The 25,055-nt window shown below is 55.6% G+C and overlaps 1 protein-coding gene across 1 annotated transcript; it reads left to right on the top strand.

Moving 5' to 3' along the window:
- Positions 1 to 639: 639 nt before the first annotated feature.
- LOC307050871 (serine/threonine-protein kinase PAK 6) lies at positions 640 to 24,936 on the top strand. The gene is made up of 9 exons (XM_079701117.1): positions 640 to 750; positions 12,541 to 12,749; positions 13,618 to 14,253; positions 19,852 to 20,349; positions 20,473 to 20,606; positions 20,972 to 21,098; positions 21,199 to 21,324; positions 21,806 to 21,940; positions 23,366 to 24,936. The coding sequence occupies exons 2-9, from the start codon at positions 12,546 to 12,548 to the stop codon at positions 23,531 to 23,533; spliced, it is 2,028 nt and encodes a 675-aa protein (XP_079557243.1). The 5' UTR covers positions 640 to 750; positions 12,541 to 12,545; the 3' UTR covers positions 23,534 to 24,936.
- Positions 24,937 to 25,055: the final 119 nt, after the last annotated feature.

Here is a 25,055-nt window from a genome sequence, read left to right as displayed (position 1 = left end):
GCCGGCGCTGCACAAACATGTAAGCGCGGCCTCCCCTCGTCGTTCCCGGCGCCTCCCGGCGGAGGGCGGGCCGGGCTCCCGCGGCCTCTCCCAGAGCTCCGGGGGCTTCCCGCTCGGCAGGTGGGTGCCCCGACCACCGGGGTGCTGCGAGCCCTGCCCGGGTAGGGGCCGGGACGGGGGACAGGCCTCCCCGCACGCGCGGCTCCCGCTTCTCGGGTGTTCATTCCCCGAAGTGCGGGGCCGCCGGCGCGGGCCGAGGGGAGTCGGCAGCGCCGGCAGCGGACCTCGCTCCGCGTGGGCGCCCGGCCCTCGCGCCCAGGCTGGCGGGGGGCTTCGTCCCAGAGGGCGCCTCACTCGGGCGGCCGAGGCGGGGCCGGTGGCCGCGCTGGGTCGGAGCTAGGAGAGCAGAGGGGCCGGAAGCGCTGAGCCCGCTGTCCCCTTGTCCCCGTGCGCCCTGCGGGGAGCCCGCCGCCTCCGCTCGCTCGCACCTGAGAAGGTGCCTCAGCCGGAGGCGGGCGGCCGGGGTGGGGGGTGGGGGGCGGGTTCCGAATGCTCTGGATTCCGGCCAGTCGTGAAATCCGCGGGGACACTTACTACATCGGTCATAATGAATTTCTGACCTGTTTCCACCCAGGCCTCGGAGGACTGGCCCGCGAAGCTCCCCAGTTCCCTCTCTTCGGTGCCTGAGAGCTCTGCCCACTGAAGAGTGAGGAGTCCGGAGAAAGAGGAGGCAGGGAAGGCGGCCTGGAGGTGAGTAGCCCTGAGAGGGTTCCAGGGGCCCTCTCGGGACCTCCGTGAGGGACAGGCTGGGACAGTGGGCGGGCAGGTGGCCCTCCTGGGCTGGCCCGTCCCCCTAGGGACCTAGGCAGTGGTCCCTACTAGGTGCCATTTCTCAGTCCTTAGTGGATGTGCCTTGTTACTTCAGCCGCCTCGGCCCACTGGAGGCGCACATGGCTTCAAACTCCCCGCCCTGGCTCCTGGCCCAGCCTCCGCCTGTCCTCCCGTCCGCTGCCGGTCAGGGGCCGAGGCAATGTCACCAAGGCCAGTGCACTAAATTCTTGTTTGGGAAAGAGGCTCCCAACAGGAAGGGCAGAAGCAGGCCCAGCGTCCGTGCTGAGCAGGCCAGGAGGCAGCCCCAGCCAGAGGTGCTGCTGGGCAGATCCCAGCCTGCCGTCAGCTCATTCCCCAGCTGTCCAACCTGCTAAAATCTCTCCAGCTTTGCCCACACCCAGTGAGTGGCATCCACCCTGGGAGGGAGATGCTGCTGGGAGCACCAAGGGCTAAGACATGAGGAGTTCCCAGGGTGTAGGCTGCGTTTTCTGTATCTTGCCCCATTCTGGTGCGAGCTCTGCTGTGAGTTCTCCTCAGGCCATAGATAGGACAGTGGTAGAGAACACATTTGGAACCAGAAAGAGCTGGGTTCGAATTCTGACATTTTGCCTTTGATTCCTTAAGCAAGTTGCTTTACTTCTCTCCCAACTTTAATGTCCTTATCTATAACATGGGGGTGATCGTGCCTTCCTCGTAGGGCAGTTGTGAGAAGTCACAATGATAACTGATAAAGGAGAACAGCCCCAGCAGGAGGCTACCTGCCTAGCCTCCAGTTCTGGGAAAGGTTAATCTCCCCGAGCCCTCCTCTCTTGGAGAACTTTGAGAATGGTCTGGCTGTGTGGCAAGAGATTGTGGAGGACATTAGAGCAAAGCAATGGGAATAAAGTAACGGCAGAGGGTCTGGCAGGGTGGGTAGTAAGGTGGCCCCAGAGAAGGGTCCATTTCTGGAAGGGAATCCCGCTTCGGAAGCAGAAACAGCAGCGTGCTCTGTACACATCACACGGCTTCACCTGTCCGTAGGTGACCCTGGACACACTGTTACCACCTGTGCAGCCTGGGGCAGAGAGAGAGACTCTGGCTTGAGGCTTCCAGTCCTATCACTGCCCAGAGTAGTTGTGTGATCTGGGGCAGGTCATTTGACTTCTCTGGGTGCACTAGGCATGGTGCAAGAGCTTGGAGCTTGGATTTGATTCCCAGCTACACACTCACCATATCAGACAATTACTTCTCTCTCAGCCTCAGTTTCTTCACCTGTAAAATTAAGCTCATAAAACCTACCTCGTAGAGTCGTGACCATTAAATGCACTAGTGAAAAGCACCTAATACAGTGTCTGACACATGCTAGGCACTTTATACACGTGTATGTGTCGCTTCCCTTTCTCAGCTCCTCCTTCCTCTCCCCAGTCACTTGCCATTCTTAAAACGCACCCAGGGCTTCCCTGGTGGCGCAGTGGTTCAGAGTCCGCCTGCCGATGCAGGGGACACAGGTTCGTGCCCCGGTTCGAGAAGATCCCACATGACGTGGAGTGGCTGGGCCCGTGAGCCATGGCTGCTGAGCCTGCGCGTCCGGAGCCTGTGCTCCACAACGGGAGAGGCCACAACAGTGAGAGGCCCGTGTACCGCAAAAAAAAAAAACAAAAAAAAACGCACCCAGTAAAACAGGTTTGGCCCATGTCACTGCAGTATTGTGAAGTTGGAGTGAGGAGGGGAACAATATAGTGATACAGAAGGTTAAGGCCTGTAAAAACATAATCTTTTTGTGACTAGGGGACTTAATCCTGTGACTTGGGGACTCTGGAGATTCTTTCTGGCTAGGCACTGAGGGTTCTGTGATGAGGTCTCGAGCCTCTATATGTGGAAGCTGTTGAAAATCTGGGGTAGGCTTCCCTGGTGGTGCAGTGGTTGAGAGTCCGCCTGCCAATGCAGGGGACACGGGTTCATGCCCGGTCCGGGAAGACCCCACATGCCGCGGAGCAGCTAGGCCCGTGAGCCATGGCCGCTGAGCCTGCGCGTCCGGAGCCTGTGCTCCGCAACGGGAGAGGCCACAACAGTGAGAGGCCCGTGTACCGCAAAAAAAGAAAAAGAAAGAAAGAAAATCTGGGGTAGTGAAGAGGTGCCTGGCCTGCAGCTCTCCCAGTCTTCACTCCTCCCTTGGAGATTATGCCATGCCCAGGAAACCCCAGTGCTGTGGACTGGGGAAGCGGTTAGGATTCTAAGTACAGTGAACAGAGGTCAGAGGGCTGCTCTGGCTTGAGCTGCTGCTGGGCGGCGGCAGCACAGCACTTGCAGGCTGGAGCTGGGCCCAAAAGGCAGGCCTGAGTCAACATTGACCTTCCCTGGCTGGCCAGCCTAGCTCTTCGGCCTCTCATTCAGCTGGAGTGTTGACACAAGTGATTGAATGAGACTTATTATCATATTCTTTTCAACAACAGCCCCATTATCTTTCCCCTGGGGATTCACTGGGACCTGTAGTGTGGGAATGACAACAAGGGTGGGGAGCCCGGACATTTGGGCGCGTTCTGTGCACAGTGCCCCCTGCCCTGCACACTCAGCTTCTCTCTGGGCCACTCGAGTGTGTCAGAACCTCAGGGTACTGCTGTACATCCCGGGGATGCTCCACACTTCCACACAGCGGCCCTGGGCAGATCTTAAATAGTGCCTGTGGGCAGTGGCAGTAAGGGCCACAGCCTGGGTCTAGGACCCATCCACCCTACAGGGGACAACTGGGCAGAAGAGCGAATGAAATTCTCTACAGGCCCTTCCCCTGGTGTATTTCTAGGGGACAGGAAGAGTGCTGGGGTGCCACCTCTCATGTCACGTGAAGAGGGTAGATGGCAGGCCTGGACCCCTGGTGGAAGCTGAGGGAGAACAGAGCTCAGCCCCACATGAAGGATGAGCTGTGAGGGGACAGAGAGACAGGGGGCAGGGGCCTCCGAAAAGGGGAGGAGCCCCCATCACTGAATTCATTGGAGCAAGGCGAGCAGGGCGTGGACCAGCTCCTGTCGGGAATGCCACCGAGGGATTGAAAATTGGGCAGGGGCAAAGGGGAGGCCATACCCCATCAGTAAGTCCCACAGGTGGGTGGTGCAGGTCAGGGTGGGGTCTGGCAACATCTATTTGGAAAAGCCAGCTAAACTGCACGAGAGCAAGGATTTTGTTTTGTTTTGTTCCCCATGGTCCCCAGAGCCTGGAGCAGAGCAGATGCACAACAAATGAATTTATCAAATAAGTGAATGAATAATATAATTTCATATTTAAACTAACTCCAGAAACTAAAATTTGAGAAAGATCTTCCTGGCTCATGAGAATATTCCAATGAAAGACTGGCTTCTGTCCAGGATTTTCTCAACCAGGGGCCTTCGAGGACATGCCTCTTCACGGAAGGGTGTGGGATGTCAGTTCCCAAAGGCCGTTATGAAGGGGCTGGGCGGCAGACCTCGGGGTGAAAGGGCCCGGCTCTGGAGGTGGCAGGTCCTCCATCAGCCCCTCTGTGACGGGATGGTGGCAGTAGTGGGGGTACCTTTGTAAGTGCTCTAGGACTCAGGGGCTTACCTCTATCTCGATGTCACAGAGCGTCTTGCGTGGGTCTGAGAATGACAGGCTGGGGTGGTGGGAGGTGACAGCTAACTGCAGCCTTGTTCACATCTGGATCAGATTAACAGGGGTCTTCCCCTTCTTTGCTGCTCCACTTGGGCAAATCACTTAATCTCTCTGAACAAGGGTTTCCTCATCTGCATAATGGGTACAATAATAGGCCCACCTCACCGGCTTGTGGCGAGGATTCTGTGTGTGAAATGCTCAGCCCAGAGCCTGGTGCTTATACTAGGCACTCCCTGAGTGACAATTACTAAAAATACCCAAAACAGCCCCTCCAACTAGGACAGATGCTGTTTCTTTCCTCACTGTACCTGGAGAAGCTGGCAGAAGTGAATAAGTCCATACCCCTGTTGGCCCCGGAAATGCTGAGGCTTAGAAAGGAAGAGTGGGCCAGGATCACAAGCGGAACTTAGGAACGCCACGCCCCAGGTCCATGCTGAGCCCGCACTCAGCCCTGACAAGCCGACCGTGCCTCCCTCAAGGGGAGCCTAGGCGTGCACCCCACACTCACTCTCTGGCCCTCAGAGGGAACAGGGCCCCAGGTGCAGCTGCCTTCTCTCTTCCCACTCATCTGGAAATGGAGGGGAATCTCACCAGCCTCATCCTAACAGAAAGTTTACATCCCAGAACTCACACAACCAACCAAATCCTCCTCCCCTCAGAGTGGCAGCAAGCTCCTTCAGACTTGCTTTCTGGAAACCACCTTCCCAGCCTGTAGTGCGTTCTTGTGACTCCCTTCAGTGGGCTGAGTGTCCTTTCCTTGAAAGGAATTCGATGTGTGGGAACAGCCAAAACTCACTGGAAGCCAGGTCTAGGTGGCAAGGCAACCACATTGGACACCAGCTCTTCTGGTGAAAAGCAGAGGCCACAGGTTAGGAAAACACTTGATGCTGGCCCAAGATGGGCCCCAAAGTTGATTCCCAAGAGGACTTCTGGAAGTCCTGGAGCACGTCTGCAACAGGCAGTTTCACTCCCAAGGGTCTGCCTCAAATGGCAGTGCTCACTGGAAAATCTGTGCTCTGGTTTGAGGTTTAAGTGCAGACTCATTTCTCCATGGTTCTGGCTGGGGAACCAACAGCTTGGTGGCCCTGGAGCCCCAGGCCCTGGCAGACGGGTGTCTCCTCCCCCAGAGGAAAAGCATTTTGAGGGGGTGACCCACCCAGCACAGCTGTCTGCTGTCCCTGTTGTAGACCCTGGACCAGCTGAGCCAAAGTGCCTGGTCTGGGGGCCCTCACCACCCAGACCCCATGGCACCGTGGAACACTAGCATCAGCCGCAAAGCTCTGCCCACCACTCCTCAAGCCAGGCCTGCTGGTTGCCTGACTTGAGGCTGAGACCCTACTGAGGGGATGTGGACCTGTGCTGGAGAAAATACCCTCCTGCTGTTTCTGCGGCTCTTTCCATGTGTGCCAGGCCCTGACATCACAGCTGCCAAGGCAAGCTCCTTAGAACACCCCACCACCACCACTGCAGGGCAAAGAAAACAGACAAACAAGCCCTGGTTCCAAACAAAGTAAGGGTCAGCCTGCAAGTCAAGACAGCGCCAGTCTCCCTTGGCCTCTGACTCACAGATCAGCCCAGGAAAGCACCTAGTAATCTTGGTTGAGGGAGCTGGCCCTGGCCCATCCCCTTGTACACAGACCGCCCAGTCCCCTTCCTGTTCACAAAGACCCCTGGGAAGGAGATTAACAACAGCCTGAGTCCCTCTGAGTGGGCATGGTGGACGGAGCAGGGCTTTGGGACCAGATCTGGGTTTAAACACCAACTCGGTCATTTCCTGGTTCTGTGACCCTGGGTAAGTTATTCAACCTCCCTGAGCCTCATCTGGATTTGTGGATAATAATAATAGCTCCTACCTCCCAGGCTCGTTGTGAGGATTAAATTAGTTGGTGCTTGGAAAGGGCCTAGCATGTAGTAGGTGCTCAAGAAAAGTCACTTCCCTTTCTCTCTGGAGTCTCCTGCTCCTCTGACATGATGGTCCCACCCCTCAGTGACCCCAGGCCTGTGGCTCCCTGAACTCTCCCACCACCTCCACCCTCAGTTTTACTGGGTGTGACAGCATTTCCTCCAGAAGCCTCTGCCAGGAACTGACCTGCTCCCCATCTGCCAGGCTCTGGCTGGAGGAAGCAGCCTCAGCAGGAGCTGTGCCGGTGGGGGGGAGCTTCCTTCTAAAGCTGGTTGGGGCAGCCTGCCCCGCCCTGCCCCTCCCTGCCCCGCCCCTCCCCTCCCCTCCCCTCCCCTCCCCTCCCCTCCCCTCCCCAGTGATGGGCATCCTTCTCTGGTCCAGTCATGGGCCAGCCTGCTGGCTGGAAGGTGATGTCCTCAGCCATTCTCAGAAGAGGAATGTTCAAAGCATTCCTCAATCATAAAGGTGCATCCCAGCCTGAGAAAGACTCCTCAGCACCTCCCCGCACTGCGCTGGAGGGGCTCGGGCAGCGGAGGTCACCCGGAGCCAGAGCTGGCGCCCTGCCTCTGCCCATTTCTACTTCAGTGGCCAAGGCCCACATCATTTCTGTCAGGCTAGGCAGAGGGAAAGGCAGGGACTGGCTCTCTGAGGGAACAGCATCCTCCTTCCTCCTCCAGAGTACCTTCTTTAGGGGAAGCTCTTCCACTAGGTGAGTGGAGTGTGGATGCAAAGAGGTGGTGCTTCTCGGGTGGCAGTTTTAAAGGCGGGCATGGCCTGATTTGATTTAACCTCACGGCTGACTCAGCGCCCCCTCTCCCTCGGCCCCGAGGTCCTTGGGCTTGTCAGAAGGCGGGGAGCTGGGTGGAAGATGGAGACCTAGGAATGGCAAGTGAGGGCCCCTGTCTGGGCATTCGTGTGTGTGTCCAGGACGTGGGGCTGGAGAGATGCAGGGGAAGCTTGGGTCTCAGGTGATTGACACCCAGTGACCTGGCAACATCGGATACTTAAGTGGGTGCGTATCTCTTAGGAAACTCAGTGCTCGTGGATCACTCTTTTCTTTATTTAAAAATATTTTGTTTTCTTTAGAAAGGCAGCCCATCATCTTTAAGGAAAGTTCAGAAGAGTAGAAAGATGGGGTAGGAGGAAGTCACCTGGAACCCCACCAGTCAAACACAACAACAATGAATATTTTGCTGTATTTCCTTCAAATATTCAGTATATTCATACTGCATTTACAAATTAGTCTAGGTGAAATCTTTAGAAAGAATTTCCTACTCCTAACCTAGGCCTGCTTTGGACAAAGAAAACCTTGATTTGTCCTCGGGACCCATGGGTGTGGATAGGTTTGGACCCCAGCAGGTCAGGGGCTCCAGGAGAGCCCATCAAATTTGGGCTCGCCATAGTCACTCACACCAGACCTGGGGCAGGGGATGGCCAGACTAGGGGTTACCCTCTCTCCTGCCCCCCACCATCACTCCCACCAGCTTTATTATTTTTACCTTTCACATTTAGATCCAATTAGTTTGGGGATATGATATGAATTCATTTTTCCAGACTGCTTTTTTTTTCGTATTGATATCTAATTGCTTCAGCTACATTTATGGAAAAGATCATCCGTTCCCTACCATATTGCAGTGTCACCTTGTCATAAATTAAGTGACCTTATGCGAGTGGGTCTATTTCTGGATTCTCTCTTCTGTTCCACTGGCCTACTCATCAGTCTTTGTGCCAATTTCACACTGTATTAATTGTGGTTGCTTTATAATAAATCTTGATATCTAGTAGTGTAACCCTCCAACTTTGTTCTTCAAGATTTTTTTTTTTTTTTTTTTTTTTTTTTTGCGGTACGCAGGCCTCTCACTGCTGTGGCCTCTCCCGTTGTGGAGCACAGGCTCCGGACGCACAGGCCCAGCGGCCATGGCTCACGGGCCCAGCTGCTCCGCAGCATGTGGGATCCTCCCGGACCGGGGCACGAACCCGTGTCCCCTGCATTGGCAGGCGGACTCTCAACCACTGCACCACCAGGGAAGCCCTATTCCTGATTCTTTATGTTTCTCTGTACATTTTAGAATCAGTTTGTCAATTTCTACCAAAAGAAGTATGCTGGGATTTTGATTGAGATTGCAATAACTCTGTAGGTTAATTTGGGAATAATTGATATCTTTATAATATTGAGGCTTCCAATCTATGAACATTCTTTATTATCTTTAATGTTTGATATTTTTCAATTTACAGACTTTGCGCATCTTTGATTAGATTTATTCCTGGGTATCTGATATTTTTAATGTAAAGCGGGAAAGGGTGTCTGAGGGGTTTTTCCCTAATAACACTTCTGACAGCAAATGAGAGGGTTTTTCTCCTCCTGAGATCATTTCTCCAACTCTCTGACACCAACTGGGTGTTCAACAATTCAATTTGATTCTGACACTAACTACCTGGATTAGCACAGACTCCTCAGACTCAGCCCCACAAACTGCCCCCCACTTTGGACTCAGGTTCCAAGGCCCAGGTCCCTGTACCTCTGACCAGCTGGCTAATAATTGAGATTCCCACGACCCCCTCCTCACATTTGATCATTTGCTAGGATGGTTGGTGGAATTCAGGAAGGCACTTTACTATTACCAGTTCATTAAGATGCAACTTAGGAACAGTCAAATGGAAGAGATGCATAACGCGTAGGGCAGGGTATGGGGGAAGGGTGCAGATCTTCCATGCCCTCCCCAGTCGCGTCACCCTCTCAGGACCTTGAGGCGTGCACCAGCCCTGAATCCCATCTCTGAGGAGTCTTTATGGAGGTTTCATTAAGTAGGCACAATTGATTAAATCATTGGTTATTGATGATTAACTCAATCTCCAGCCCCTCTTCCCACCCCAGAGGTGGGAATGGGGAGGCTGAAAGTTCCAACATTCTTGTCCCTCTGGGGATTCCAAGAGGTTTAAGAGCTCTGTGCCAGGAATAGGGGGCAGGGTGTGGGGTGTACAATGACCAAACGTCTATTTCCCATTGTACCACAGAATCTGTTTTTAAATTTCATTTTCTATTTGTTTGTTGCTGGTATGCAAAAATACAATTTTTTTTATATTGACCTTGAATTGGGGACTTCTAAAATTCACATTTAATCCCAAAAGTTTGTATGTAGATTTTTCTATGTACACAGTCATATTGTCCCAGGCAGTGTTGGCCTCACCATGGTTTTGGGCAAGTCCTGGCAGCCTCCCTTTAGGTGTGGATTTCCCGCTAGCTAAGTGGCTGGCTCTGATTTCTAAATCTCTACTCCCCCTCCCCGAAAGCCTGAGCTCAGTTCATTGCTTCTGTCAGTTCCCCACCTCCCCTGTAACCCCTGGATCCTAGGACTCTGCACTGTCCTTCTTTCTCCTCAGGCCCTTCCTGCTGCCTGTGGGAAGAACTTATTCTGGAATTGCTGTTAGGGTGGACTCAGGAGGGGCATCCCAGAGTCATGTAGGCCATTTGCTAAAGATGCTTTCCAGGAACTTCCCTGGCAGCCCAATGGTTAAGATTCCATGCTTCCACTGCAGGGGGTGAGGGTTCCACTGATCCCTGGTCGGGGAACTAAGATCCCATATGCTGCGGTGCAGCCGAAAACAAAAAACCAAAAAAAAACCAAAAACAAAAAAGATGCTTTCCCCGTGCATTCCTGCAGCAAACGCTGGGCCTTTGGGTGCGGCTGGGGAGCTGGGGCCAGGGATGTTCTGGTGGGGGGAAAGGGAAGTATTAGCCACCTCTTTTGCAACTCTAGGCTGTGTCCCTACACCTCCAGAAGGGTTTACAGAGTGGGGAGGAGAGTGAAACCATCAGCTGAGCTAATCCAGAGATAGAGGGTCTGTCAGGACAGAATTGCAGAACTGAGACTCTTCTGTAGCCAAAGACTACAGGGAGGAGGTCAAGCTTTACCAAGCCATGAAGAGTCTGTGTCGTGGAGAGGTGACGAGGGCCCCAGAAAGAGAAATCAGGCATGACCCCTGCCAGGTGACTCCGAGAGGACAGGAGTTGGGCGTCACTCCCAGACTTGGATCTGGTTACGTTCTGATGTCTGCAGGGACCTGAGCTGAGAGACAGGATGCACGGAGAGGTAACATAGCAAGAGAAACAGCCCCTTTTTCCTGGGAATTCACTCACTTAACACTCCCTAAACTCTGTGCATTATTTTTTATTAACCCCATTCTATAGATGAAGAACACTGAGGCTCAAATCATTAGGTAGCTCGCTCAAAGTCTCCCCAAATTAGTGGAAGACTCCCTGCAACTCACCTGTAACTCAAACAGTTATATTTCATTCCCAAGTCCTTGGTCCTTGGGGCTCCTGCACATGTGGCTTTGCCTGGTGGGAATGTTTGGTAGATTTCCTGAACCTCAAGGTCCCAAAAGGTGGCTGCCATTCCAAGAGGTATGACATGGATTCAAATTGATTCATGCTTGGTGAATGCCTAGTGGAGAGACTTGGCTGTTTGAGCCCCCTGCCTTCCCGAGTGGCACCAGCTGCCTCCCAGATCTGTGACCTGCTCCAAACCTGTGAATGTGACCAGGAAAATTCTCTCTCTGGAGCAGGAAAAAAAAGAGAGTGCCATGGCACAGATCTATCCAGTTCTGTAGATAGATGAATGATCCAAGCATTCAATTCAAGAAACAAACATGTCTTGTTGAAACAAACCTAGAAGTGACTTTTCCAGCTGACACAAGAGCCCCAGTGTCCTTAGCACCCATCGCCCCACACAAATGCACTGAGCTATTCTGAGCCACTTCAAATACAATAGCATTCTAGTGGGTACCCCCAACCCTGTCTTCCATGTGGTCCCAGCCCAGGGCTCCCTGAAGGTGAGGCCAGAGCAGCACTTTGGAAGAGTCACTTTGCCTCCTGGGTCTCCAGTCTCCCTCTCTCAGATCTGCATGCCGGTGTCACTCAGAGCTGTTGTTAGAGCTTAATAGGGCCTAAGGCAAACCCAAACCAGCAAGGCGAGGGATGGAGGTTTGACTGCAGGTGATGTTTTGTACAATCAGAGTTCTGAGACCAGAGAGAAGGGGACCCAGAGGGAGGTGGGCTCTCTCTTCCTGGAGAGCTTTTCCCCTAAGATAGCTACCCTCACCCCCACCCCCCAGCAGTGCCTTAGCTCAGGGCCTTTCCAGAATTAGGGCCGAGCACCTGGGGACCATGAAGGCCCTTTTAGTTTGGTCCCTGATGGGGCAACATGTCTCTGAATCAGCAGCTTGACTTTTTATGAAGTTGTATGTCACATTAACAGTTTTTGTTTTTGAACCATCCTGGGACAAACCCGAGTTGACTGTGATATAAAAGAAAGAAAGAAACAAACAAAAAAACCCCTTTAACGAACAATTGGATTCAATTTGCTAATTTTGTTTAGGATTTTCATTTATGTTCAGAAGTGAAATTGGTTCAAATTTTCCTTTCCTTTTACTGTTTTTTTAAAATTTATTTAATTTATTTATTTTTGGCTGTGTTGGGTCTTCGTTGCTGCACGTGGGCTTTCTCTAGTTGTGGCAAGCGGGGGCTACTCTTTGTTGCAGTGCGCGGGCTTCTCATTGCGGCGGCTTCTCTTGTTGCAGAGCACAGGCTCTAGGTGTGTGGGCTTCAGTAGTTGTTGCTCGCAGGCTCTAGAGCACAGGCTCAGTAGCTGTGGCGCATGGGCTTGGTTGCTCCACAGCATGTGGGATATTCCCAGGCCAGGGCTCGAACCTGTGTCCCCTGCATTGGCAGGCAGATTCTTAACCACTGCGCCACCGGGGGCTTCCTTGTACTATTCTTATCTGGTTTAAGAATCAAGATCATACTTCATAAAATGAGTTTGCCAGCTTTCCTCCCTCTTCCCCACCCCCCTTTTAATTCTTCAACGGTGGAATGTTATTTGTCATGGGCTTTGGATCTTATAAAAACACACCCCCAGGGTCTGCCTCCTCAGCAGGGGACTTGGCGCAGATGAGAAGACAGACACCTCTTTTCCTCCTTTGTAGTCTGTGTTGGCTTATTTATGGGTCTTTTGCTGCTTCTGGGACCGCTCTGCGGGGAGCTAGCCATTTCCCTGAGGGAGTAGGCCTGAGAGGTGGGCCAGTGCAGGGGTTTGAAGCGGGGGAGGGAGCCTGGGGCCCCAGCACCCACTGCGGCCACCTGTCCTTCCCGGGTCCAGGCTCCTGTGAAGCGCCCCCTGGAACTCAGTCTGACCCTCCCCACGCAGGCACCATGTTCCGCAAGAAAAAAAAGAAACGCCCTGAGATCTCGGCCCCACAGAATTTCCAGCACCGCGTCCACACCTCCTTCGACCCCAAAGAAGGCAAGTTCGTGGGCCTCCCCCCACAATGGCAGAACATCCTGGACACACTGCGGCGACCCAAGCCCGTGGTGGACCCTTCACGCATCACCCGGGTGCAACTCCAGCCCATGAAGGTGAGAGGGGCATCGGGGATGGCGGAGGGGGAGGATTCAGACCATCCCCCTTCACAGAGGGCTGCTGGCAAGACCACACAGGCACCTGAAGAACCACCTGATTACCAGCTATCAATTAGCCAGGATGTCTTCATTCCCTGCTAATCAGCCTCTCGTTCTCTCCCTGGGTGACCCAGGGAGGAGGATCCTGGGGAGTCCCTCTCCACAGGGTGGTAGGGTTGCCAGATTTAGCAAATAAAAATACAGGATGCCCAATACAATGTGAGTTTCAGATAACAAATAATCTTTAAGTATGTCCCATGCAAAATTTGGACATGTAGCCCCTGTGGGGCTGGGGACTCTCACAGACCCGGGGGATTAAGTTGTGTGGGTCAGGAGGGGTTGATGCAAGAGCCTGATAGGGCTTGGGGTCAGGGCCCTGTCAGGGTTTGGAGGCCACAAAGCCAGTACGTGTGGAGGAGAGCCCTGGACTGGTGCATGTCCCCTGGAAGGCCACACACAGACAGAGCTGGAGAACGGCAGCGGGCCCCAGGCAGGGCCTGCAGTCTCTCCAGCTCCCGAAGCTTAGCTGCCCGCACCATCAGGCACGCTGGATTGAACGCCATGGCTACTCACCTGTCTGCCCTGCTAGACTGTGGGCCCGTGAAAATGAGGCTTCTCCCTGTATCCGTCCGCTAGCACAGGCCTGGCCAGCTGTGGGCCCTGGGAAGGGGCTGAGAAATTAAGAATAGATGGATGACACAGCAAGCGAGGTCCCTGGGTGCTCCTCCCCCAGGCCCCCCGGGGAGGCTCTCTGACCTGGTCCCCGCCCAGCGCCCCCTCCCTGCCACGACAGGAGGCTCACCACGCTCTTCCCCCTCCCCTGCAGACAGTGGTGCGGGGCAGCGCAGTGCCCACGGACGGCTACATCTCGGGGCTGCTCAACGATATCCAGAAGTTGTCAGTCATCAGCTCCAACACCCTGCGTGGCCGCAGCCCCACCAGCCGGCGGCGGGCACAGTCCCTGGGGCTGCTAGGGGATGAGCAGTGGGCCGCCGACCCGGACATGTACTTGCAGAGCCCCCAGTCTGAGCGCAGGGACCCCCACGGCCTCTACCTCAGCTGCAACGGGGCCGCACCAGCAGGGCGCAGGCACGTGCCATGGCCCGCGCCACAGAGCCCGCGGGTCTTGCCCAGTGGGCTGGCCACCAAGGCACAGTCCCTGGGCCCCACCGAGTTCCAGGGTGCCCCACAGCGCCGCCTACAGAGCTCCCCAACCGGCACCTCAGCCTCCACGGCTGCGGGCAGGCGGGGGCCCAAGACTGCCGGGCATGGCTCTGAGGAGGCCCGGCCACAGTCCTGCCTGGTGGGCTCGGCTGCAGGCAGGCCGGGGGGGGAGGGCAGCCCCAGCCCTAAGACCCTGGAGAGCAGCCTGAAGCGCAGGTTGTTCCGAAGCATGTTCCTGTCTGCTCCTGCCGCCGCCCCTCCAAGCAGCAGCAAGCCAGGCCCTCCACCACAGAGCAAGGTAGGTCAGGCCACGGCCCCCGCTGGGGCCACTCTTGACAGGGCAGGGAGCCTGGCCCAGCAGCATCCACTGGGGACACAGGCCCTGCCCGGCCTTCCCCACTTACACGGTCGGGTTGGGGAAAGCATGAGGCAAACAGATCATCAGCTGAGGATTCTACCCTGAACCAGCTGAGCCCTAGTGCTCCAAAGGCTCCACACGTGTGAGTCAGATGTTGCAAGCCAGGTCATTTTCCGGGGGCCTCTGAGGGGCTATGGTACGCCTCAGCTGACATTCCTGCCCTCTGGGGTGTGTCTAGGCGGACCAGATGGGGAGGCAGGCACCCCTGAAAAAGCAGAACCTTTAACCACAAGCCCAGACCCTCCCCTGCCCCCAATACCCAGCGACCCCACCCAGGCCCCAGCAGAGGTAGGTGCTCCAGCCCTGGGGGGCAGGGAGGCGGGGCAGGGTCTCTCTGGCTCCCTTTTCTGATCTTTTTTCTGCCTGGACCCCCAGCTTGTCCCAGTGCTCTCCTGAGGTCAGGCACAGCCTCTCTGCCCTGCTTCTCCCATAGGCTTATGTTACCCCTTCTCTAGTGAGGATTCTTCCCTCCCTTCCTTCCTTCCCTTTTTCTAGTAGTTCTTGCTTTGTTTGACATTCCTGTAATTATTTATTCTCACACTGTGTGCCATATGAAAAGCTAGAGGATTGAATTTGCCTGGGTCTGGGAGCTACAGGAGAGCTGGCTTTTGGTGTGTGACAGCCTCAAATGCACATATTTTTCTTGTAAAAAAGGAAACAGTGAAGGGAGCCCTAATGGTGACATTTTTTAGCAGACCGAGGAGAACATTTTTGCTTCTTACGTGCCCTATGACATCCTGTCCGTGGTGACAGTAACATCCTTTCCCATTTGGCAGATGAGAAGACTGACTCAGAGAGCGTGGGACAACCCCCTGGTGTCACGAACGAGTCAGCCGAAGGTGGGAGGGAAGGCTTTTCCATGAAGGCATCTTTTAGCTCCTCCCTGAGGGTCAGGCAGAAATGAGCTAAGGCTGCAGCACAAGGGTTGTTAAGTCTCACCTAAGAAACCGCCACCGACAGCAGCATGAGTAATGGAGTCTCCCCTCCCGGGATGGCGTCAGTGTGTCCAGCCCAATCGTGGAGGGGCGGTGGGGGGTTGAGGGGTGTCCTGGACCCTCAACCCCATATAAGTCACTGCCAGCCCAAGGCACCCAGGGAAGGTTCTGGGCTTTGTGCCCTCCAGTCCCCACTGGGACAAAGGACGGTAGGCTGGGATCCCCTGTGGGGCGGGGGCTTTAGGGAGGAACAGATGAGACGTGGCTTGATATGCCCGTGAGAAAACATGAGTGCCTGTGAGCCGAGGGGTCTCTGGAAGGCTGTACCCATGGGGAGACATTCCCCAGAAAACTAAGGTGGGAGCAGGACAGTGCACCCTGCCAGGAAGTGCACTTCGAGAGTCCTGCTGGGGTGGGGGGTGGTTTCAGGGATTTGGAGAAAGGGTGTGTCAGAACTGGTATGCATGGTCCGGGGCTCCTGCCAGCACCCCACAGCAGGGGGCAGGCCAACCGCCCCTATCCCTGCGCACCCACAAAGCACCTACTGTGGGCCACGTGGGCCACTGCTGTGGGCTGTACGAGGACTCCCCTGCAGCTGAGGAGGCAGGTGGTGCTCATCCGGGGCTCAGAAACACCACAGTTCCAAATCCAGGGGAGTGGTTTCCTTCTTGGCCCCCTGGGCACACCTTTCTAGATGGATGTTCTCAAGCCAGGCCTCTGAAAGGCGGGGCTGAGACTACCCCACAACCGCTCTGGGCCAGGGCTTCTCAACCCTGTACTATTGACGTTTGGATCAGATAATCCTTTGTTGCAGGGGCTCTTCTGAGTGTTGAAGGCTACTTAGAAGCATCTCTGGCCTCTACGCACTAGATGCTAGTAGCACCCCTCAGATGGGACAACCCCAAATCCCTACAGACATTGCCAAATGTTCCTTGAGGGAAAAAGAAATCACCCCCAGTTGAGAACCACTGCTCTCAGCAAATTACCGTATGGTTGGGAAGCATTCAGTTTCCTCCTCCTCTCCCAAGGCCTGGGCCCTGGGAACCTAGACCAAGCCAGCAGCCAGCCCTCCGCACTCAGCACATCCCAGAGGTTGGCTCTGGACACTCACAGCAACTCCTAAAGCAGCAGTCCATGCACTAGTGCCCTGGGAGGGCAGGCCACCAATAGCCACAGCGTGCCAGGCATGGCTGCAGGAGGGTCTGTGACCCTAGAGCTCTTGTACTCAGCCCCAGGCAGCTTGGCCTGCACTGACTCGCTTTGGCTAAAGAGCAAAAGGAGACCTCAAGTGGGGACAGAGAGGCCAAAGAGGTAAGACAGTTAGGACCTTGGGAGATTTAAAAGTGGTCCCACTTAGCGGCAGAAAGGCCACATCAGAAAGACCTCAACAATCAGCAAACCTTGGTTAAGCACCTACTGTGTACCATGTACTCGGTTACATGCCAAGGATCCCCAATAGGACCACTGCATAGGGATCAGAGGTTAAGCTGACCAGGGCTGAAGTCTGGCCTTGTCCCTTACTGCTTAGTGACTCTAGGCAAGTTACTTAACCTCTCTGAGCCTGTTTCCTCATCTACCAATGTAGATAATAATATTACCCATGGGCTAATAAAACAGTCCACAGGGCTATGAGAATTAAATGAGATAATGCATTTAAGGCCCTTGTCAAAGTGGTAAGCCCTCAATAAAATGGCTTTAGTATTTCTTAAATATTATGAAATGGCCTCTGCCTGGGCGGCACTAACAGAACAGAACAGCCTCCTGAGCCCACAGCTGGAGAGCCTGGCCCTGTCTTCTTAGCCTGGGAAGGGAACATGAGGCATCATTGTAACTCCATGTACAACTCTTCTTTCTAGTGACTTCCTGCCCAAGAAGAGGCCTCAGTCGCACAAGTAACTCCAGAATTAATCCAGAGCCCCTAACAATTCATTCCACCTTTTGTTCCCCTTTCCCTTTCTTGGAGTGGTTTAACACACTTCATCTGGTCCTTTCTTGTGGTTACGTTAAGTAAAATCTCCCTCCTTGTGGAGACAGGCAGCAAGGCCCACAAAGGGACACTTGGGACCAGGCCATGCTGAGGTGAAGACCAAGCCTGGCCCGACCACCCCCGTGCCCTATGTCCCATGTCCCAGGCCACGTCAGTGCTGCCCACCACCCCCAGATCCGTCTGCTGCTTGCATCCACCTGCTGCAGCCTCGGCCCCTGAGCTCAGCCAGCACCTGCGTCAGGGTCTCCACAGGGGCCTCGACAGCAGGGGGGAAGCGAACCCACCTCCTCAGCCCCTCTGCCTGACTTGTCCCCACCCTCCCCGTGTCCACTCATCCTCAGAGCAGAGAGCTCATGCGGGAGGCCGGGAGGCCAGAAGGAGAGGGAAACTGTTTTACCGTCTTCCTTAGAAATCCAGAGTGGAGAGAGGTCAAGGGCCGTGAGAGCAATCTCAAGAGCAGCTTTAGGAGCTTTTCGGATCCCCAGTCTCTGCCCAGCCCCACACAGATGCTCAGCACATTTTCTGTGTTAGGTCCCTGCCTTGCAGGCCAGCGGGCAGGCTTTTCACAGAGCCTTGGAGGCTGCTACCAGGTGACATCTCATGGTCCTTCTGCTCCTGGTTGTGGCCTCACAGCCTTGGTGGTGGCCGTGCTCCCTCCACCCCGAGTCCCAGCCCTCCCACAGGCTCCCCAAGGCCATGGAATTGCAGAGCTGCTCAAATTGTGGTCCAAGGTTCCTCCCACATCCAAAGCCAGGGGCCTTGTTAAAATGCGGAGTCCCTGCTCTAGGGACCTGCTGAAGCCGTTTCCAAGGCCAGGGAATCTGCATTTTATCCAGCTCCCCAGATCACTGTGCCTTCACAGAGGAGACTGGGGCTCAGAGAGGGGTAATGGCCTAAGATTTATCACAAGTCAGAGCGGAGCAGGACTGGAACCCAGGTCCTGACCCCCCAGTCTGGAGTTCCCACTGCTCCGCCACGAAAGAGTAGGGAAAGGGCGGTGAAGTTGGGTGCTGGTGCTGGCGGGGACAATCCATTTACTGCACAGATGTGCTTGCCGGGCAGGGATGGAGTAGTCTCGGCAGTCCCGGGAGGTTTTCCTGGCTCCTTCACCTCGAGGGCTGAGCACGAGCCAGGCACGGCCTGGCAGAGGCTGGAGCACGCTCAGTGGTCCTGCGGGGCTGGGGGTGGCAGAGCCCGCCACAGCATGGCTCTCTGCCAGAAGAGGCACCGTGCACATGCCGTATCCTAGGCAAGGCCAGGGACTGGGATGAGGACCCTGAAGTCGAGGGGGTAAGGGGTGCTGAAGAGGTTGAAAAGGCTCTGGCTGAGCCTGGTAGCGCCCAAGGCCCAGATTCAAGCAGCCCAGCCCAAGCTGAATGCTTGAGTAGATTCCCTGGAAGCTGATTCAGTTTTGAGGTTGAGGACCAGCACCCTCTGGGCACCTAGACAACCGCCTATGAGATGGGCTCTGAGATGTTCCAGGAAGGCCTCTCTCGAGCTCCTCAGGTGTCCCCCGTTAGGTCGCATATGGCCCTCTCCAGGTGGCCCTTTTAAACATACACAGTCCCTGGGAAGGGTCCTGCTGCACTTCACCAGCCCCTTGGGGAAACCCAGGGATGGGACCCTTTCCTGCTTGGGCTGCCTGGAGGGCTGGGCCTGAGCAAGACTCACTGGGGGCCAAGCCTGCTGCTCAGTTCCACCTTCCCTCCCTCCCTCCCTCCCTCCCTGCCAGAGACCAGAAAGATAGGCCCCCTGCCTTCTCTTCCTTCTTGGGGGTCATCAGCCAGGAGTTCCATGTGGCTAGTGGAGGAGCTGCTCTGGGGAGCCCTGAGGAAACCCCCTCACTCCTAGCCCCAAGGCTTGGGTTTGGCTGGACCTACCTTCCTGATTCCAGATCTGTCTAGCACCAGATCCCCAGCCCAGGAGACACCTGAGGACCTCCCAAGATGGTAACATGGCTCTGTGGTCCTCTGTTGGGGACCTAATCTCACTGCACAGACACGCAGACTCCCTGTTGTCAGGAACAAGCAGGACTATCAGACGGCAGCCCTGTGCCGTGGCTTCCCCGCCCTGTCCTGGGAGTCAGTCACAGCTGCCTCGCTGCAGCCCCCACCCCTAGGCCCAGGGCCTCTTCTGCCCGCATGGGCCCTTGGGTAGGGTAGCCACGGTTGTGAACGCCTCTGACCCAGCTTGCCTCCTGGTGGCCTCCCTGGGGTCTGGCTGTCAGTCACCCAAGGAAGAAATACCGGCCCAGGACACCCCAGGGACTCGGCTTTGTCTTCGCAGGAAGGACAGTGTGGATATAAAGAGCTGTTGTTTTGTCTGCTCACCTGGGAACACTGGGGGTTGACTTCTCAAGCAGGACTATGGTTTGGCTTCAGCTCCATTTGAAAATCTTTGCTTGCGGCACCTCCCACATTAGTCTGATACCTAGCCCAGCTCTGCCCAACCCTGTCAGTGTCCAGAGGTCGCAGCAGCCACCCCCTGCCTCTGGGAAGGGTACTCCAGATGTTCCCACAGCCAAACCCCTTTCTGTTTCTTCCTTTCTCCCTGCAGCCCAACTCCTCTTTCAGACCACTGCAGAAAGACCGCCCCCCAAGCCTGGTGGCCAAGGCCCAGTCCTTGCCCTCAGACCAGCCCGTGGGGACCTTCAGCCCTCTGGCCACCTCGGATACCAGCAGCCCCCAGAAGTCCCTCCGCACAGCCCCAGCTGCCGGCCCTCCTCCAGGACGGTCTTCCCCGGCAGGCTCCCCCCGCAACCGGCATGCCCAGATCAGCACCAGCAACCTGTACCTGCCCCAGGACCCCGCAGTGGCCAAGGGTGCCCTGGCTGGTGAGGAAACGGGCGTTGTGACACACGAGCAGTTCAAGGCTGCACTCAGGATGGTGGTGGACCAGGGTGACCCCCGGCTACTGCTGGACAGCTACATGAAGATCGGCGAGGGCTCCACGGGCATCGTCTGCCTGGCCCGGGAGAAGCACTCGGGCCGCCAGGTGGCCGTCAAGATGATGGACCTCAGGAAGCAGCAGCGCAGGGAGCTGCTCTTTAATGAGGTGGGAGGAGAGGGCGTGGCGGGGCATTTGGGATGGGCAGTGATGGCAGAGGCAGGCTGGACGTCTGCAAGGAGGGGCAGTGGGGAGGGTGCCCGGCACTCAGGCGTCCCCTCCTGCCCCCAGGTGGTGATCATGCGGGACTACCAGCACCTCAACGTGGTGGAGATGTACAAGAGCTACCTGGTGGGCGAGGAGCTGTGGGTGCTTATGGAGTTCCTGCAGGGCGGGGCCCTCACGGACATCATCTCCCAAGTCAGGTGGGCAGCTGGGAGGGCTGGGACCCAGCGCTGGCTGCTCCCGCCACTGCCCTGGCAGGGATATTAGGCAGCCTCAGGCCCGGATGATTGGGGTGCCCATCACGTGGTCCTGAGCCACCCTGCCCACCCCCATCTGTTCGGGTTAACAGACCCAGGGGTCTCAGGGCAGTGGGGAAGACACGAGGTCTCCAGCCTAGGCCCAGGCCCGTTTCCACCAGGGCTCTGGCCTGACTGGGCTCCCGCACACATCGTCCAGGAGCTGTGGGGCCCCCTACCAGGGGCACCTACTCTGCCCAGCCCGTCTGCCCTGCAGCCCCGCCAAAGCTAACATGCTCTCCGCTGGTGGCCCTGACTTCCCCGTCCAGGCTGAATGAGGAGCAGATCGCCACCGTGTGCGAGGCCGTGCTGCAGGCCCTGGCTTACCTGCACGCCCAGGGTGTCATCCACCGGGACATCAAGAGCGACTCCATCCTGCTGACCCTCGACGGCAGGGTAGGGCCCTTCCCGCCCTGGCACACCCACGACCCCACTTCACGGCTCCTCCTCCCTAGTTCGCCATCACTCCCCTTTCTCCCTCTCATCCCAACCCCAGGTGAAACTCTCGGACTTCGGATTCTGTGCACAGATCAGCAAAGATGTCCCTAAGAGGAAGTCCCTGGTGGGAACCCCCTACTGGATGGCTCCCGAAGTGATCTCCAGGTGTCTGTATGCGACTGAGGTAACGGCTCCCTCCATCACCCAGTCCTCCCAGAAGAGGCTTGGGAACACACAGCTCTTCTACTTGTGGTCTTCTCCAGAGCCCCCCACCCCGAATAGCCCTGTTTGTCGGGTTCCCACTAAGTCAATACCCTACGCCAACGTCTACTGCCCCCTTCCCACTCTTGGTTGGATCTTCTCTGGCCTGTGACTTTGCTGCCACAAACTGGTCCCCAAAAGGCTCTCCCCCAAGCACAAGGGCAGGTTGGGGTATGGCCAGGCTTCCCCATGTGTGGTGACCTTTCTAAGAGAGTGGCTGACAGCTGTGTCCCTGCAGTCAGTGGTCACTCACGCAGGTAGTAACTGACCACAGGGAAGGTGACCAGGAAGGAGGCCGACTCACCAAGGAAACCTGGGACCAGCTGCTCCCCTCCCCCTGCAGCATGTTGCTACCAAGGGGCCAGACTCTGGCCAGTGGAGTCAGGGACATTCTCCTCCTGCAGGTGGATATCTGGTCTCTGGGCATCATGGTGATTGAGATGGTAGATGGAGAGCCACCCTACTTCAGTGACTCCCCAGTGCAAGCCATGAAGAGGCTCCGGGACAGCCCCCCACCCAAGCTGAGGAACTCTCACAAGGTCAGTCGGTACACAGGGTGTGACCCTGAGGGCCCCATTCTTCCTGAGGCTTCAAGGATCAGAGTCTGGGCTGTCAGGCCCAGCCTCTCCCTCCCACAGAAACCAGAGGGCCCGGGGTCCCGGAAGAGGCTCGTCTTTCTCCACACAAGTTCCGCACCTTGGTGTGGAGCCTAGTCACAAACTCCCATGGTCACTCCAACAAGTTTCCACCTGCAGATAACTGACAGGAGCCTGAAAGAAGGGAAAGCAAGGCCGGCGGGAGTCCCTGATGCCCTGGGAAAGAATCTAGAGAAGTTAACTGAGCAGTAACGCCTCTACCCCATCTGTCAGGGAAGGCATACCAAGGCACAGTGTTCCAGTCCATCACAGAGAATTAGCTTACCCTCCATCAATGTACATCCTAACCACATCTGAGCCAGCTTTTCCCTTAAAACGTGTGTGTGTGTGTGTGTGTGTGTGTGTGTGTGTGTGTGTGTGTGTGTGTAACGCTTTTCTGCCAAATCCACCCAAACCCACAGTCCTTACCTGTGGGCACCCCCTGCTGGTAGCCAGCTCAGCACAGGGCTGCAGAATGGCCCTGCCATCTGGTGGCCAGAGTGAGAAATGTCCCAGAGGGTTGAAGCTCAGTCTCTAAATGCAAAATAGTTCTGTAGCCCTGCTGGATGCGAGGAGAGACAGGAAACACTTTCTAAGACAGCTGGTCCTTGGAACCCATACTCCTGACCCCCTAGACTAGCAGATATTTCTAATTGGCTAATTCCCCAGAGGATGAAGCCTTCCGTTACAGCCTAAGACTCAGCCTTATCCCAAAATATTGACTAAAACTGAAGCAGGGTAAGCCCTTGACTTAGACTCTAAGGCTTAGAGAAATAAAGGAATCTTCCTTTTTCAGGTCCCACTTTGTTCTTTTCTATCTTTCAAAACACTCCTTCCTCCCTGACCTCTTTTTTTATCTTCACTAAAGCCCTATGTAGCAGACAGGGAAAGCACATTTTATCATTAGCCCATTTTACAGATGACAAAACTGAGCTCTAGAGAAAAGTACAACTTACTGGAGGTTAGGGATAGACCCAGGACTGGATCACTGGGTACCAATCCCGTGCCCCTTTTCACAGAGCCTGAACACTTGAGAGCCCTGAGAAGCAGCGTGGTGCATGGGCTGTATTTGGAGCCCAGCTCCCCAACTCTCCTGGTATCCTAATTCCATGGCTCACCAGCATCCCCTATAGGTGAACTGGCCACCTTTCCCGGACTGATGCTGACTTTCTTTACCTACCTGATAGTCCAGAAAGTACTGAGCCTGGGAGGAAACAGGAAGTAAGAAACGAGAATTTAAGACTTTCAAATGACAGTGGGGCCAGGCAGATTGGGTCACCCCAAAGTGGCTGCAAACTGTGGCTTCCTCTCACTGCCCTGCCTCCACAGGTCTCCCCAGTGCTGCGAGACTTCCTGGAACAGATGCTGGTGCGAGACCCCCAGGAGAGAGCCACGGCCCAGGAGCTCCTGGACCACCCCTTCCTGCTGCAGACGGGGCTGCCCGAGTGCCTGGTGCCCCTGATCCAGCTCTACCGCAAGCAGACCTCCACCTGCTGAGCCCAGCCTGAGTGCGCCTGCCACCTGTGCCCACAGGCAGGGGACACTGGGCCACCAACTTGCCAACAGGGCCTGGCTGCCTGCCTCATTCTCTCAGTATTCTCTCCAAAGATTGAATGTGAAGCCCCGACCCTGCCCTCCTGCCCCTCAGCCCACTGGGCCAGGCCGGACCTGCCCCTCAGTCACTTTCCCTCCCAAGAGTCCCCAGTTGCCTTTGGGATGAGGAGACCCCTTCTGCAGGATGACCCTTTGTTATTTGCACAGGGATATTTCTATGAAACATGGAGACCAGTGCTTCTGGCCACTGTGGCCAACACAGCAGAAAAGGCTGCTGCGGTTTTTTTTTTTTAAAGTAGTAGTACACGAGCATCCCAGGTCACGCAAGAGGCAGACTGCCTGTCTTCATCAGGATGCTTGCCGTTCTCAGCTCCAATTCCAAATCCTGGGGTCTGGAAGGTGTTTATTGCCTGACTCCATCTTCCTCCCTGGTGTCTGACTTCCTGAAGGCACAGTCCCACCTGCACCTGCTTTCCGACCCACCTGAGCTGACAACACACTCCCTGCACAGCCCGCGCCCAACTGTGAACAGCCTGCTCAGAGGCTGTGAGGGGGAGGGGAACTTTCTGGGTGAAAGAGGAAGAAGGCAGCTGGTGGTAAAGTGGTCTCACTTTACAGGATGCGTGTGCGTGCACACGTGTGTGTGTGTGCGTGTGTGGTGTGGAGGAAGGTCACCCACGACTGTCTTCAGTTAGGCTTCTCCATCTTCTCTTCCACTAAACTCTGCTCTGAAGGTGACCTGCTTCCTTGGCCCGGTTTCCCACCTCTTAAGTCCCGGGGTTCTACCTGACCAGTGAAGAGGTCTGTATTGAGTCGAACACATCTGGGGGCCTGGCCGGTTTCCGAGTTTCTCCTGTACTGTGGAATCTGAGAGCCAGGGACCAGAATGGTGAGGGAACAAACGTGTTTTACCTGTGAGCTTCATCTCAACAACCAGGTCATCGGGGACCTGCTCTTCTTGTGTGTGCTTGGGGGACCTGTTCTTTTCAAAGTCCTGGTCTGGGGGAGGTGAACCAGCTCCCGATTCTCTCATGTCACTGGAATGGGTACCCCATTGTGCGAACCACCTGCCCCGAGCTGCCTCCTCAGACACCTGTCTCCTTGTCCCCCTCCCCACCTTCAGGGCTGTTGTGAGACAGGGAATCCCAGGGAAGAACTCCAGGTGTCTGGACCCTATCTAGATAATATTTTTAGATTCCTCTATCCCTAGTGGCCTGCTTTGGGGCAAAAAAAAAAAAAAAAAAAGACTTTTTTTAAGGGTCAGAGTTTTAAAAACAAAAGCATTGTCCCTTTTGTGAATTGTTTGCACTTGTGCCTGTTTTAAATTAAACGGAGTGTTCAAAACCTCTGGCCTTCCTGTTGTCCCTGGGAGTGGAGTCAGGCTGTTTTCAAACTGGACACGCTGTAGTGGGTGTCCAGGGTGGCCCTCCCTCTTCCCTGCTGTGAGACCCCCGACGGTCATTCT

Source organism: Hyperoodon ampullatus (assembly GCF_949752795.1).
Source record: "Hyperoodon ampullatus genome assembly, chromosome: 3".
In the NCBI taxonomy this organism is placed as follows: Eukaryota; Metazoa; Chordata; class Mammalia; order Artiodactyla; family Ziphiidae; genus Hyperoodon; species Hyperoodon ampullatus.
This window is presented reverse-complemented; position numbering and strand designations above follow the sequence as displayed.